At 55.1% G+C, this 16,536-nt stretch overlaps 2 protein-coding genes across 2 annotated transcripts in view; one reads left to right on the top strand and one right to left on the bottom strand.

Moving 5' to 3' along the window:
• Positions 1 to 16,536, top strand: part of F8 (coagulation factor VIII) — a 120,640-nt gene that overhangs the window by 88,503 nt on the left and 15,601 nt on the right. The gene's annotated exons all lie outside the window — the stretch shown is intronic.
• F8A1 (coagulation factor VIII associated 1) lies at positions 7,328 to 8,863 on the bottom strand. Its single transcript, XM_049767436.1, has one exon. It carries the CDS (start codon positions 8,861 to 8,863, stop codon positions 7,331 to 7,333), a length of 1,533 nt encoding a protein of 510 aa, XP_049623393.1. The 3' UTR covers positions 7,328 to 7,330.

The raw sequence follows: 16,536 nt of genomic DNA, 5'->3' as shown, positions 1-16,536 counted from the left end.
GATTTTAATAATTATTAGAAAATAGGAATGAAGTGGGAGAAATAAACTTTGCTTATAAGCTTTGCTTATTTCCATACTGGATACTCCTATATTCTCTTATATCAGACTTTTTATGTACTGTCACTAAATGAAAATTGGGAAGATATTTCCACAATTGGTTCTCTCAAGCCATTACAACATTAGCAATATTTCTGAGGAAATTTACTCATGCTAGTGTAGGAGCCAACTAATACTTTGTTGCATCAAATTTACTAACTACATCTACAATTTAATGATCACATAACAATTTACTAACTACATCTCTGCCCCTAGAATTTTCCCAGTGCAGAGATGTAACCCAGTGGTGAAGTGAATGCTTTGTTTATATTTTAGAAGTTTCTGGGTTTTATCCCCAGTAGTAGTAATAATAATGATAAATAATAATAATAATAATATAAATGTATATACTCATCAATAATATTTTGTTTTTTTGGGGACTATCAAGTTTTGGTATGAGAGTCATACAGAACTTGGAAACAGAGTTCAGTGAGTAAAATATTTGCCTTGCATGTAACTAACCCCACTTTGATCCCTGGAACCACATAAGTTCTCCTAAGCACCACCAGGAATGATCCCCAGGTACAGAGCCAGGAATAAGCCCAAGGACCACCCCCAAAAAATCCTGAAAAATAAAGTTAAAAAGCCTCTTTTTACATAAAACAGTTGCTCTAGAATAGTTTAATGTAGTAACTATGAGTTCAGTGACTGTTGGGAAAGGTAAAGCTTTGCATTATAGTGTTAGATAATTGTCTTTTGTCTGGTCCTTCAAGACAGGTATTCTTATTTTATGTTACTACAATTAACTCCTGAAATGTTTCTGATTGCCAAGTTTGGGCCACACGAGTAGTACTTAGTGACTATTTTCAGCTCTGTGCTCAAGGAATGCTTCTGGTGGTGCTCAGAGGACCCTATGTGGATCCAGAGATCAAACTGGAGTCATCCATATACAAGGCAAACAGTCTCCAAAAATGTATTTTGTGTGAATCTTTCTCAAGACCTAACTCCCTTCCCACACCATAAATTTCTAAACCCATATATCTCCTTCCCCTCCTTGAAAGTGTTGGCAAATATTTTAGTACTTTTGCAACCATGAAATTTCAGTCCCACTGTCACTTGGGGGCTAACCAAGAGACAGATGGGCAACTTATGAACAAGATTAGAAGATGGGGAACTTACGTCCTTAAAATAACCATCATAAAACTATGGCCACAAAAAGCATATTTTATAACAAAAACAGGAAATCATACTTAAAAGTTTTTACTGATGTACTTTGGTTTACAATACATGTAATAATGGTTTCATGCATATGCTATTCCAACATCACACCCGTCACCAAATGCCTGGTTCCCTTACGAAGGTCCTAAAGGCCCACCCCTTCCAACACCTTGAAAACTCATTTCAACTCTCCAATTGTGTTGTCCTTGGCCCTTTCTGCTCTCTAACTGTGTCTTTAAATCTCATGGATAAAATCAAGCATTCTGTATATATCTCTTTCCTTCTGACTGATTTCACACAGCATAAAGCCCTCTATTCCATCTATGTTGTGGAAAATTGCATCATGTGTCTTTTATTACAACTGCATAGCATTCCATTGTGTGTGTATATATATATACATATATATATGTATATATATATACACACACACCACAACTTCTTGATCTATTAATTTGTAGTTACAAGGAAATCACATTTTAGGAAGGGTGGGTTGTAGACCACTGACCATGAAATGATAATTTCCCTTGTGGGCTAGGCCCTTGAGGCACACCATCTTATTTGCAAACCCAAACAAATGTTTTGGGTTTAAAGATGAGACAAACTGTCCCTGCCCAGGCATTGCTGTATTTTCAAGTTTTGAATTCAGCTCATTTCCATTTATTTGGTTGCAGTTTTTCAAATAATTATCTATTATTCTTTTTATTGTTTGTTTGTTTGTTTTTGGGTCACACCTGGCAGCAGTCAGGGATTACTCCTGGCTCTATGCTCAGAAATCGCTCCTGGCAGGCTCGGGGGACCATATGGAATGCCGGGATTAGAATCACCGACATTCTGCATGCAAGGCAAACACCTTACCTTCATGCTATCTCTCCGGCCTCAATTATCTATTATTCTTTTTTATTTTATTTTTATATCTATTATTCTTAATATCAAGCAATTTGAGGGTCAGAGAGAGAAACCATGCTTTGCATATTGGAGGTCTGAGTTCAACACACCTGGTTCCCAGAACTGCCTGCCAGGCATGACTCCAAGCAGAAAGCCAGGAATAGTCCCTGAGCAATGCTGGGTATGTAGCCCCAAAACTAAACAGAACTAAACTATACTAAACTAAACAGTTTTTGAAGGAATTATTTTCTATTTTATTAATTTTAGTTCAAAAAAACTTGATGCTTGTAATATTTATGCTTTTTTTTGGTTTTTGGGTCACACCCGGTGGTGCTCAGGGGTTACTCCTGGCTATCTGCTCAGAAATAACTCCTGGAAGGCACGGGGGACCATATGGGACACTGGGATTCGAACCAACCACCTTAGGTTCTGGATCGGCTGCTTGCAAGGCAAACACCACTGTGCTATCTCTTCAGGCCCTATTTATGCCTTTTTTTAAAATTTTTATTGTGGTCAAAGTGAATTACAATTCTCTCACAGTAATCTTTGAGGCACAAAGTGACAATTAGTGACAACCAGTTTTGTCCTCCCTCTACCCATGTTCCGAGCATACATCCCAAATCTCCCTCTTTTACCCTCATAATGCTAGTACAACTGTTCCCCCCTTGTACAGCTTGTTGTAAATTGGGTATCAATTCTTTTGTCATTGAATTTGGATTTGGCATTCAAGTCTGATAAGTTTTTATTTCCACCAAATGAACATATGACTGTCTGGCCTTGGTACCATTGGGGGAAGAAAAATAAAAAAAAGCCAAGAAAAAAGAGAAAAAATGGGTGGATTCCATCTAGGTGTCATAAATATCCATTTAGAAAAGGAAGGAAAAAAGAAGAAAAAGGTAATAAAACAAAATATAGAAACAAAAAACAATAAGGGAGTATCAACAAGATTAACAAAAGAATAAACATAAAATAAACCAAAAACCAAAACCATCAGCTACGGAAAAAGAAAAACAAAAAAATAACTAAAAACCAGACCAGCAACTTGTTTTAAAAACGGTTGTATTTCTTCTTCTTTTTTTGCATAGGCATGGTAAATATTGGGGGAAATTACAGTGGGAATTCCCTTGGCCTAAGAGATACAGGGTTTCTCCGCCATTGAAGCATACTGCCATGGGAACAACTACAAGCTCCATACACACTCATTTACACACCCCAAGGTCTTTTTATGGTGCCAGGAAACTTTCCACTCTGATGTGCTGATGACATCCCACCTCTTTGGCTGGAGATCTTGTTATTTGAATAGTTCATAGAGTGAAGGATAGGAGAGAATTTTTCATTGTGGTTGTAGGAGTTCTGTTCCATCGATGTTATTGTAATCATTCTTCTGTAATTAGTGGTCTTCATTTTTGTTCAGAACCTAGAACAGGGCCTAGTGTATAGTCTTTCTTCAGAGTTCCATAAGTTCTGCTCAGTCACAGTTGTCAAAGTTAGACCTCTGGACTTAGAGATCTTCGTTTTTGTACAAATTTTAGGCCAAGGCCTAGGCTAGGAACATTCTCATTTGTTCTCCAGTTCAAAAAATTTTAAGATTTTTTTTGGGGGGGCGGTTTACTTTTCATTTTCTCAAATCTACAGTTTAATGACTAGTTCATTCGTTTGTACTCTTTATTGTTCAATGGTAAGGATAACATAAACTTAATAACTACTCACAAAAGAGTCATTCCTGGGGCCGGATAGCACAGCAGTAGGGCATTTGCCTTGCAGGCAGACGACCCAGGGGAGACCCAGGTTGGGTTCCCTGCATCCCATATGGTCCCCTGAGCCTGCCAGGAGCGATTTCTGAGCACAGAGCCAGGAGTAACCGCTGAGCGACACTGGGTTTGGCAAAAAAAAAAAAAAGCCATTCCTTTACAAAGCAGTTACTGAACAAGTTCTGTGATCTAGATCTATATTTTGTTGTAGGTAAGAGATTCCTCAAAGAATCCAAATGTGGATTCTTATCTAATCCTCTATAAAGATTTTGACTGACAAACATGTAAACTAAAGCTGCTGACTTTAAAAAAACTTGAAACTTAATTTAAATTTTGTTATGTAAAATTTCTTCATAGGGGCTGGAGCAGTGGCACAAGTGGTAAGGTGTCTGCCTTGTGCACACTAGCCTAGGAGGGACCGGGGTTCGATCCCCCAGCGTCCCATATGGTCCTCCAAGCCATGAGTGATTTCTGAGCACATAGCCAGGATTAACCCTGACCGTCACCGGGTATGGCCCGAAAACCAATAAAAATGTTGTTCATAAATACCAAGCCCACCACCAATGTGATCTTTCCTCCACCAATGTACCCAGTTACCCACCCACCCACTCCCAGCGTTCTTTCTTGGCAGGCCAAAACCAGTTTCCTTTATATTACTCGTTACAACACATCTCATAAAGATGTTACTAAATTAATTGTCCAAGGATTTCCTGATCCATTAGGTGCTAGCTGAGCCTTCTGTGCTACTGTTTGGTGAGTTTAATGGGCTTCTACTGAATTTTTTAAATCTCATTTTCTGTGCTCTTAATGGGCTGCCAGTACTGTGAAATTTGGGGATGTCTCCAGCACAGCTGGGCCACTTAGATGCCAGCAAGCAAGTGTGGGTGGAGTTCTGGGCCTTGCAAACCCCCCCCCCCCGAGGACTCAGCCAGCTCCCATCCCCAAAAGGCTCCAGAGATTAGGGTCCAGAAGCCCGGCCCTTCCTGCCTTGGCTTCAGCTGTGATCTTTCTCAACAATCCATCACGGAGCTGGGCCATTTACAATCTATGAAAGGCTTTTTTTTTTATCCAGGAAAACTGGGGGTTGGAGGCAGTCAGCAGGATAAAGGGACTAGGGCACAGAGTAGGCAAGCTGGAGCAAAGGATTTGGTCCGCAATTTGACTTTTAAGGACTGAGTTAAGAATGACTTTTACGTGTTTAAAGGTGCACCAACAGGGCTCAGGGATAGGATTCAAGGGATAAAGCACACCATTTGCCTGTGTGAGGCCTTGCGTTCCATCTCCAGCACTTGGGAGCCCCTAGCACTGACAGATGTGCTCCTATGAAAGTCATCCAATGGTAGGCCCTGAGAATGCTACGCAAAGTGACTACTTGAGACATTAAAAAGAACAAATTCTATCCATCTGGTCCTTTAAAGGAAGTCTGAGTTTCTGAGTCTAGTTAAATGACACTAGAGATCCCTAGAGTTCACATGAATTCAGAGGCTCCTAAAGCATCGCACAGTCTTTATCGAATTCCACCAGCAAAAGTCACACCCTTTGACTTATTTGAATGTGTCATTTTTGTTTCTTTGGGGCCTCCCAAGCAATGCTCAGGAGCCCAGTGGCTACACTCACAAGCCCGCTACAATCAGAGCCTTCTGGGCCAGTGCAAGAGCCCAACTATGTGGAGCTGCGTGGCCACAGCGGTGCTGTATTTCTCATCATCCAGTGGAAGCAGAGAATTCTAGCACCCTTTAGGACTCCTGTTTCACTGCCAACACTCTCCTAAATAGCTTGAATGATCATTGAAAATGGTCAATGTTCTTTGGGTACAGTTGGATCTGGTGCTGTGGTTGAATCCAGGGCCTCACCTATGCACGGCATGTGGTTTACCTCTTGAGCCACATTCCTGACCTGTCTTTGCAACTTGAAAGAAAGTAAAGACAGGGACCAGAGGAGCTGTGGCAGGAGTGGTAGGGTGTCTGCCTTGCACGCGCTAACCTAGGGCGAACCGCGGTTCGATACTCTGGCATCCCATAGGGTCCCCCAAGCCAGGAGCGATTTCTGAGGGCATAGCCAGGAGTAACCCCTGAGCATCACCGGGTGTGGCCCAAAAAGGGAAACCAAAACCAACAGCAAAAGAAGGACAGGGGCCGGATTGTCAGCACACACCCAGCCAACCCGGGTTCGATTCCCAGGATCCCATATAGTCCTCGAAGCCTGCCAGGAGCAATTTTTGAGCACAGAGCCAATAGTAGTCTGAGAAACCAGCGACTGTGGTAAAAAAAAAAATAAAAAAAATTGAAAGACATTTGGTGAGGGGTGGGTTTGGGCTATACTTGGTAGTGCTCGGGATCCCCCCTGGCAGTGTTTGAAGGACCTTTGTGGTGCCAGACATCAAAGCTGGGCCTTCCGCATGCAGGGCAAATACCTAGCCCGGTGCACTATCTCTCTCACACACAATTCTTTTTTTTTAATTTTTTTTTGTTTGATGCTCAGGGGTCACTCCTGGCTAAGCGCTCAGAAATTGCCCCTGGCTTGGGGGGGGACCATATGGAATGCCGGGGGATCGAACCACAGTCCTTCCTTGGCTGGCTAGCGCATGGAAGGCAGACACCTTACCTCTAGCACCAGCTCTCGGGTCCCTGACAATTCTTAAGTCAGTCCATCAGAAGCAGGTACTCACTAAATCCTTGGTGTTTAACCTATCTACCTCTTACCTCAGATCTTTCCCTCTGGGATGTAAGTAAGAAAAAGAAAGACGGTAGGGTAATTATGTCCTTTGAAAATGTGTATATTTAGGGGACATAGTACAGGATTAAGATAGTTTCCTTGTTTTGCATGTGCATACTGCACATTCCCTTGGAAGAAGCCAGGAGCAGACTGAGCACTGCTACTGTTGCTCGCCAGCAAACAAACCAATGCCAACCCAAACTATAAGAGGCTGGGGACATAGCTCAGTGGAGAACATTGCTTTACACGTAGAATCCCTGGGTTCACACCATAGCCTAAGAGAAATGCTACCACCACCACCACCACCCATGTCGACCAAAAATCTGTAAAGACAACAAAGTATGTAAAAGAAAACCACGCAAACAACCAGCGATATCAGTGGCATGCTAACATTTGCCAACAAATTTAGTTCAGTAGGAACGCGTACAGAGCAGCCAGACATGAAACGATTCTCTCGTTACAAGAATGAAATGTGAGGATTAATAACGTCTTGAACACCTGAAGGTAATAAGCTCGAGTCTGTGGCCTTTCTTTTCACCTTATTTTAGAAATTCCAGTTCTGCAGTCATTTACACACACCAAACAAGAAACTACTTTGGGCAGCCCGAGAGTCCCGCGCTCCGTGGCCCGAAATGAATGCAGCGCAAAGCAGAGGAGGCCCACGGGAGGGGAGGTCTCCTGCGGGTCTGGTGGGGTGTGGAGACGCCGAGCACCTGGCGGGTGCGTCAGATGCCCTGGCCCGAGGGGGAGACGGTTTCCTGCAGAAGGAGGTGCAGGAGGTGGTTCTGCTCGGCACTCAGCAGAGGCCACAGGTCGGCCTGCAGCGACTTGACGGCTTCCGTGTCCTTCTCGTGGGTGGCCATGACCAAGGACTGGAGCAGCAGGAAGAGCTCCTCGGGGAGGGGTGCGCCGCTGTCGTGCCCGTGGCCGTCGAAGGCCTCCCAGGAGTATTTCTCCAGGGTGCGGGCATGCTCAGGCAGGAGCTTGACGGGCGGCGGCTGCAAGAGCAGCAGCAGCAGCACGCGGGACACCTCGCATCGGACCAGCACGTCGGAAAAGGCGCCCAGCAGGGCGGGGGCGACACTGGGGGCGAGCAGCCCGGGGTCCGGGACCTGGGCCGCGCTGGGCCCGGGCCCGGGTGCTGCAGTAGCAGCAGGTGGCGGTGGAGCAGCAGCAGACAGCGGTGGAGCTGCAGGAGCAGGAGCAGCAGCAGCAGCAGCAGCGGGCGGCGGCGCGGGCGGCCAGGGGCGGCTGCCGTGCTCCTGCGCCAGGAGCTGCATGCGCGTGAAGAGGGCCAGGGCGCGGGTGTAGTCGCGCGCCAGCAGCAGGCAGGAGGCGGCGTCGCCCAGCGCCTGCAGCGCGGCCAGCGGCAGCAGCGGCAGCTGCATGTGCGCGGCGCGTTGGTAGTGCACGGCGGCGGCGGCCGGCTGGCCCCGGTCGCGCAGGGCGGCGGCCAGCTCGAGGCACAGCGCGGCGGCGGCGGCCGGCTGGCCCAGCTCGGCGTGCAGGCGCACGGCGGCGCCCAGGGCGCTGGCGGCGGCCTGCAGCTGCTCGCCGTAGGCCGCGGGGCAGCCGAGCCGCTCGCGCGCGTCGCGCTCCTGCCGCAGGAAGAGGCGGGCGGCCTCGGTGAGCGCCAGCGCCTCCCCGGGGCCGTGGAAGAGCGCCTGCTGGCAGCGCGCCACGGCCAGCTGGCACCAGGCGGCGTAGGGCAGGCACTCCTGGGCGCGCAGCTCGCGGCCCAGCTGCGCGAACTGCTCGCTGGCCTCGGCCACGTTCGGCTTCCGCAGGAAGCGCTTCTTGAGCTTGCTGGACACCTGGCGGTAGCGCGCCAGGAAGTCCCCGGGCTCGGCCGCCGCGCCGCCGCCGCCGCCGCCGCCGCCCGCGCCCACGGCCAGGCCGCCCAGGCCGCCCAGGCCGGCCGCGGACGCCGCCATCCTGCCGCGGACCTCTGCCTCGCTCTCTTCCCCTTCCTCCCCCTGCCCCGTCCTCTTCCGGGCTGGCGGCGAGGGCGCGCCCGGCGGCCCGGACGGAGTGCCGGGCTGCGGAGGGCGGGACGCGCGGGTTGGCCACTCCGAGCGCCCGCTCGCCTGGTCCCGCCCGCCGCCGGGCCGCCGGCCGTGCCGATTGGCAGGGAGCGGGGCCGGGGCGGGCGCGGAGGGGGCGGGCCTGGCGGGGGTGGCGCCCAGCCCGGTCTCGCGGCAGCCCTGGGCCGGGCCTGGTGCTCCAGGAAAGGCGAGGCCTGCGCTGCCTGAGCCCATGCTCACCGAGCCTGGGCTTGGGTCTCGCTTTGTGGGCAGCTGGCTGGCTGGCTGGCTGGCGCCGGCCTTTGACCGTGTGCTGTCCAAGGGAGCTGGGCTCAGCCGCTCCCGGGGCCCGGTCACAGCAGACGACTGTCTTTCCAACTTGGCACTTTGCTGCCTGGTTCCCCACACCCGCCCCACCCGCCAAGCCTGGGTGCTGGCTTCAGAGACCTAGCCCCATGCCCGGGACTGGCTGCTGTCCCAGGCCCTCCCTCGATCGCTCGGTCCGTATGTCGGGTCCAGTCCCGTCGAGAGGAGCCCGCCGCCCAGGGATTCTACGTGTAAAGCAATGTTCTCCACTGAGCTATGTCCCCAGCCTCTTATAGTTTGGGTTGGCATTGGTTTGTTTACTGGCGAGCAACAGTAGCAGTGCTCAGACTGCTCCTGGCTTCGTTCTAAGGGAATGTGCAGTATGCACATGCAAAACAAGGCAACTATCTTAATCCTGTACTATGTCCCCTAAATATACACATTTTCAAAGGACATAATTACCCTACCGTCTTTCTTTTTCTTACTTACATCCCAGAGGGAAAGATCTGAGGTAAGAGGTAGATAGGTTAAACACCAAGGATTTAGTGAGTACCTGCTTCTGATGGACTGACTTAAGAATTGTCAGGGGCCCGAGAGCTGGCGCTAGAGGTAAGGTGTCTGCCTTGCATGCGCTAGCCAGCCAAGGAAGGACTGTGGTTCCATCCCCCGGCATTCCATATGGTCCCCGCTCCCAAGCCAGGGGCAATTTCTGAGCGCTTAGCCAGGAGTGACCCCTGAGCATCAAACAAAAAAAAATTAAAAAAAAAGAATTGTGTGTGAGAGAGATAGTGCACCGGGCTAGGTATTTGCCCTGCATGCGGAAGGCCCAGCTTTGATGTCTGGCACCACAAAGGTCCTTCAAACACTGCCAGGGGGGATCCCGAGCACTACCAAGTATAGCCCAAACCCACCCCTCACCAAATGTCTTTCAATTTTTTTTATTTTTTTTTTTACCACAGTCGCTGGTTTCTCAGACTACTATTGGCTCTGTGCTCAAAAATTGCTCCTGGCAGGCTTGGAGGACTATATGGGATGCTGGGAATCGAACCCGGGTTGGCTGGGTGTGTGCTGACAATCCGGCCCCTGTCCTCCTTTTGCTGTTGGTTTTGGTTTCCCTTTTTGGGCCACACCCGGTGATGCTCAGGGGTTACTCCTGGCTATGCCCTCAGAAATCGCTCCTGGCTTGGGGGACCCTATGTGACGCCAGAGTATCGAACCGCGGTTCGTCCTAGGTTAGCGCATGCAAGGCAGACGCCCTACCACTCGTGCCACAGCTCCTCTGGTCCCTGTCTTTACTTTCTTTCAAGTTGCAAAAACAGGTCAGGAATGTGGCTCAAGAGGTAAACCACATGCCATGCATAGGTGAGGCCCTGGATTCAACCACAGCACCAGATCCAACTGTACCCCAAGAACATTGACCATTTTCAATGATCATTCAAGCTATTTAAATTAGGAGAGTGGTGGCAGTGAAACAGGAGGAGTCCTAAAGGGTGCTAGAATTCTCTGCTTCCGCTGGATGATGAGAAATACAGCACCGCTGTGGCCACGCAGCTCCACATAGTTGGGCTCTTGCACTGGCCCAGAAGGCTCTGATTGTAGCGGGCTTGTGAGTGTAGCCACTGGGCTCCTGAGCATTGCTTGGGAAGCCCCAAAGAAACAAAAATGACACATTCAAATAAGTCAAAGGGTGTGACTTTTGCTGGTGGAATTCGATAAAGACTGTGCGATGCTTTAGGAGCCTCTGAATTCATGTGAACTCTAGGGATCTCTAGTGTCATTTAACTAGACTCAGAAACTCAGACTTCCTTTAAAGGACCAGATGGATAGAATTTGTTCTTTTTAATGTCTCAAGTAGTCACTTTGCGTAGCATTCTCAGGGCCTACCATTGGATGACTTTCATAGGAGCACATCTGTCAGTGCTAGGGGCTCCCAAGTGCTGGAGATGGAACGCAAGGCCTCACACAGGCAAATGGTGTGCTTTATCCCTTGAATCCTATCCCTGAGCCCTGTTGGCGCACCTTTAAACACGTAAAAGTCATTCTTAACTCAGTCCTTAAAAGTCAAATTGCGGACCAAATCCTTTGCTCCAGCTTGCCTACTCTGTGCCCTAGTCCCTTTATCCTGCTGACTGCCTCCAACCCCCAGTTTTCCTGGATAAAAAAAAAAGCCTTTCATAGATTGTAAATGGCCCAGCTCCGTGATGGATTGTTGAGAAAGATCACAGCTGAAGCCAAGGCAGGAAGGGCCCGGCTTCTGGACCCTAATCTCTGGAGCCTTTTGGGGATGGGAGCTGGCTGAGTCCTCGGGGGGGGGGGGGGTTTGCAAGGCCCAGAACTCCACCCACACTTGCTTGCTGGCATCTAAGTGGCCCAGCTGTGCTGGAGACATCCCCAAATTTCACAGTACTGGCAGCCCATTAAGAGCACAGAAAATGAGATTTAAAAAATTCAGTAGAAGCCCATTAAACTCACCAAACGAGCCCCTAGCACTGACACATGGTCTCTTATGAAAGTCATTAAATGGGAGGCCCGGACGGAGTGCCGGGCTGCGGAGGGAGGGACGCGCGCGGCGGGCTGGCCTCTCCGAGCGCCCGCTCGCCTGGTCCCGCCCGCCCCGCGGGCCGCTGGCCTTGCCGATTGGCAGGGAGCGGGGCCGCGGCGGGCGCGGAGGGGGCGGGCCTGGCGGGGGTGGCGCCCAGCCCGGTCTCGCGGCAGCCCTGGGCCCGGCCTGGTGCTCCAGGAAAGGCGAGGCCTGCGCTGCCTGAGCCCATGCTCACCGAGCCGGGCTGGGGTCTCGCTTTGTGGGCGGCTGGCTGGCTGGCTGGCTGGCGCCGGCCTTTGACCGTGTGCTGTCCAAAGGAGCTGGGCTCAGCCGCTCCCGGGGGCCCGGTCACAGCAGACGACTGTCTTTCCAACTTGGCACTTTGCTGCCTGGTTCCCCACACCCGCCCCACCCGCCAAGCCTGGGTGCTGGCTTCAGAGACCTAGCCCCACGCCCGGGACGGGCGGCTGTGCCAGGCCCTCCCTCGGTCGGTCGGTCCCTCGGTCGGGTCCCGTCCCGTCGAGTCGAGCCCGCCGCCACACGCTCGGCTCGGTGGCGCCACCCCATCTCTCCACGCTGCAGTCAGGCAGGCAGGGGCCCTGAGCTCTGCAGTGATGGGGAACACCAGCTTCTCCCCCCACACCCCACACCCCCCGGGCCTCGGCCTTGGCACTGGGCGCTGAGCTGATAGAGGAGTCGTCTCCACTCTCATCTCGCTTGCACCCCAGCATCGCTCCCACCCCCCACCAGGAGCCCCCTCGCACTTTTGCCTCACCTCTCCCCTCGGCACCCCCACTGCACTCTCCCGCCTCGTCCGGACCCCAACCAGGAGCGCCCTCGCCCTTCATGCCTCCCACCAGAAGCTCCACTCGCCTCCAGACCAGAACCCTCCACCCCTCACACAGGGCCCCGGGGATTCCCGCCACCCCTCAGGCACGGCCCAGGGGATTCCCGCCAACCCTCACACACGGCAGGTGCAGAGGATTCCCGCCAGCCCAGGAGGAAGGCCTCCCCACGCCATACCCCAGGCCCAGTGGGCCCGCCGGTGGACTGAAACACGCACTCGGGTTTCTTTCAACACTCTATTGGTTTCCAACATTTCCCCCAGGCCACTGGGGTGGAAGGACGCGCAGGCCCTAAACTGATTGGGGAAGGCCGGGCTGCTCGCTTTCAGGCGTCGTAGTCCACCAAGGAGGTGGTGGTAGGGCCCAAGGCGCGGCTGAGCTGCGGGTCGTTGTGGATGGCCAGGTCCACGAACTCGGGGACGATGCACCTGGTGCCCCTCTTGCGGGCCTCCCTCTTGGCCCGCTTCAGCACACGGGCCACCAGGTACTGGAGGACGCCAGCCAGGAACACGGCAGCGGAGTGGCGTAGCCGCTGGGCGTAGTGGCCCTCCCGCAGCTGCTTCTCCACACGACTCACGGAGAAGAGCAGGCCTCTTCGGCGTGCACGCACTGGCGGCATGCGGCGCCTGACCCGCTCTCCTTCGTGGACTTCTGAGGACAGCACCAAAGCGCTGGAGCTCGCGGTGGCGTGGGTGCCATCGATGGAGGTGATGGGGCTGGGGCTGGCTCTGGCGCCGGTGGCCGGAGCTCCTCGCCCGGTGGCTGAGCTGTGAGGCCGACCACGATGGTCAGAGCGACCACGGGCTGGGGCGTCGGCGGCTCTGGGAGCATGAGCACGGCCTTCGCCTGGACTTGCTGGGCCCGCTCTGGCTCTGGGGCCACGACGAGCTGGGCCCGCACCAGCCCTGCTGAGGCGACGTGCTGGGGATCCCTCCACACGACCTCCTTCGCGACGACCTCCTTCGCTACGAGCGCCTCTTTCCACACGACCTCCTTCGCGACGAGCTGCGCCTCCTTCCACACGACCTCCTTCGCGACGAGCTGCGCCTCCTTCCACACGACCTCCTTCGCGACGAGCTGCGCCTCCTTCCACACGACCTCCTTCGCGACGTGCAGCGCCTCCTTCCACACGACCTCCTTCGTGACCTGCCGGGCATCGCCCTCAGTGATGCTTCCTTCCACACCACACCCCCAGCCGGCTCTGGGGGCCCCACGGTGCGTTGGGCCGGCTCTGGGGCTCCTCTCTGCCTCCCCACCCCACAGCGGGCTGGACCTGCTCTGGGGGTCCCACGAAGGGCTGGGCCGGCTCTGGGGCTCCTCTCTGCCTCCCCACCCCACGGCTGGCTGGGCCGGCTCTGGGGGTCCACAAAGGGCTGGGCCGGCTCTGGGGCTCCTCTCTGCCTCCCCACCCCCAGGGTGGGCAGGGCCGGCTCTGGGGCTCCTCTCTGCCTCCCCACCTCACGGGCTGAGCTGGCTCTGGGGCTCCTCTCTGCCTCCCCACCCCACGGTGGGCTGGGCCGGCTCTGGGGGTCCCACAAAGGGCTGGGCCGGCTCTGGGGCTCCTCTCTGCCTCCCCACCCCACGGAGGGCTGGGCCGGCTCTGGGGCTCCTCTCTGCCTTCCCACCCCACGGTGGGCTGGGCCGGCGCTGGGGGGTCTCACGAAGGGCTGGACCGGCTCTGGGGCTCCTCTCTGCCTCCCCACCTCACGGGCTGAGCTGGCTCTGGGGCTCCTCTCTGCCTCCCCTCGGCGGGCTGGGCTGGCTCTGGGGGTCTCACGAAGGGCTGGACTGGCTCTGGGGCTCCTCTCTGCCTCCCCACCCCACGGGCTGAGCTGGCTCTGGGGCTCCTCTCTGCCTCCCCACCCCACGGTGGGCTGGGCCGGCTCTGGGGCTGCCTCCTTCCAGGCCACGAGCTGGCCCCTCCCGAGCTCTGGGGGTACGACCTCGACCTTCACTATGCACTGGGCCCGCGCTAGCTCTGGGGGTGCTCCCTCGTGCTCTCGGGGTGTCACCTTCGATGCGACGACGAGGCACCGGGCTCGCTGGACTCTCTGGGCTCGCGATGCGACGACGACGACGACGAGGCACCGGGCTCGCTGGACTCTCTGGGCTCGCGCTAGCTCTGGGGGTGCTCCCTCGTGCTCTCGGGGTGTCACCTTCGATGCGACGACGACGACGAGGCACCGGGCTCGATGGACTCTCTGAGCTTGCGATGCGACGAGGACGACGACGATGAGGCACCGGGCTCGCTGGACTCTCTGGGCTCGCGCTAGCTCTGGGGGTGCTCCCTCGTGCTCTCAGGGTGTCACCTTCGATGCGACGACGAGGCACCGGGCTCGATGGACTCTCTGAGCTTGCGATGCGACGAGGACGACGACGATGAGGCACCGGGCTCGCTGGACTCTCTGGGCTCACGCTAGCTCTGGGGGTGCTCCCTCGTGCTCTCAGGGTGTCACCTTCGATGCGACGACGAGGCACTGGGCTCGATGGACTCTCTGAGCTTGCGATGCGACGACGACGATGACGAGGCACCGGGCTTGCTGGACTCTCTGGGCTCGCGCTAGCTCTGGGGGTGCTCCCTCGTGCTCTCGGGGTGTCACCTTCGATGCGACGACGACGACGAGGCACCGGGCTCGATGGACTCTCTGAGCTTGCGATGCGACGAGGACGACGACGATGAGGCACCGGGCTCGCTGGACTCTCTGGGCTCGCGCTAGCTCTGGGGGTGCTCCCTCGTGCTCTCGGGGTGTCACCTTCGATGCGACGACGACGACGAGGCACCGGGCTCGATGGACTCTCTGAGCTTGCGATGCGATGACGACGACGAGGCACCGGGCTCGCTGGACTCTCTGGGCTCACGCTAGCTCTGGGGGTGCTCCCTCGTGCTCTCAGGGTGTCACCTTCGATGCGACGACGAGGCACCGGGCTCGATGGACTCTCTGAGCTTGCGATGCGACGAGGACGACGACGATGAGGCACCGGGCTCGCTGGACTCTCTGGGCTCGCGCTAGCTCTGGGGGTGCTCCCTCGTGCTCTCAGGGTGTCACCTTCGATGCGACGACGAGGCACCGGGCTCGATGGACTCTCTGAGCTCGCGATGCGACGAGGACGACGACGATGAGGCACCGGGCTCGCTGGACTCTCTGGGCTTGCGCTAGCTCTGGGGGTGCTCCCTCGTGCTCTCAGGGTGTCACCTTCGATGCGACAACGAGGCACCGGGCTCGATGGACTCTCTGAGCTCGCGATGCGACGACGACGACGACGACGAGGCACCGGGCTCGCTGGACTCTCTGGGCTCGCGCTAGCTCTGGGGGTGCTCCCTCGTGCTCTCGGGGTGTCACCTTCGATGCGACGACGAGGCACCAGGCTCGCTGGACTCTCTGAGCTCGCGATGCGACGACGACGAGGCACCGGGCTCGCTGGACTCTCTGGGCTCACGCTAGCTCTGGGGGTGCTCCCTCGTGCTCTCGGGGTGTCACCTTCGATGCGACGACGAGGCACCGGGCTCGATGGACTCTCTGAGCTTGCGATGCGACGACGACGACGACGACGAGGCACCGGGCTTGCTGGACTCTCTGGGCTCGTGCTAGCTCTGGGGGTGCTCCCTCGTGCTCTCGGGGTGTCACCTTCGATGCGACGACGAGCCACCGGGCTCGATGGACTCTCTGAGCTCGCGATGCGACGACGACGACGAGGCACCGGGCTCGCTGGACTCTCTGGGCTCGCGCTAGCTCTGGGGGTGCTCCCTCGTGCTCTCGGGGTGTCACCTTCGATGCGACGACGAGGCACCGGGCTCGCTGGACTCTCTGAGCTTGCGATGCGACCACGACGACGACGACGACGAGGCATCGCTGGACTCTCTGGGCTCGCAGGGCGCCCAGCGCTGCGATGATGTCGGCGACGGCGGCGACGTCGATGCCGTCGATGCCGTCGACCCGCACTGGCCTCGGCCTCACTGGGACGCGCTGGTTCCACGCTGGCTCTGGGAAGGCGGCCGCCTTCCCGTCGAACTCTGCTGCTCCACGGGCTGCTGCTGCGTTGCATGGTGATCAGAGCAAAGCGGTGGGCTGGGTGGGGCAGGCACACCTTGTCTCTCTGTCCGTCCTGGAGGCCAAACCCCTCCGAGCTGCACTGAGGAGAAGAGCGGAAAACGCAGGGACACCGTCTCCCGTCGCCTCCGTCGCCTCTGTCGCCTCAGTTCCGGAATTGGCGCC

The sequence above is a fragment of the Suncus etruscus genome, chromosome X (genome assembly GCF_024139225.1).
Source record: "Suncus etruscus isolate mSunEtr1 chromosome X, mSunEtr1.pri.cur, whole genome shotgun sequence".
Classification (NCBI taxonomy): domain Eukaryota; kingdom Metazoa; phylum Chordata; class Mammalia; order Eulipotyphla; family Soricidae; genus Suncus; species Suncus etruscus.
This window is presented reverse-complemented; position numbering and strand designations above follow the sequence as displayed.

Excerpts from the sequence above, each read along its gene's own strand:
- F8A1 (XM_049767436.1), bottom strand. The coding sequence starts at position 8,863 with ATGGGCTCAGGCAGCGCAGGCCTCGCCTTTCCTGGAGCACCAGGCCCG.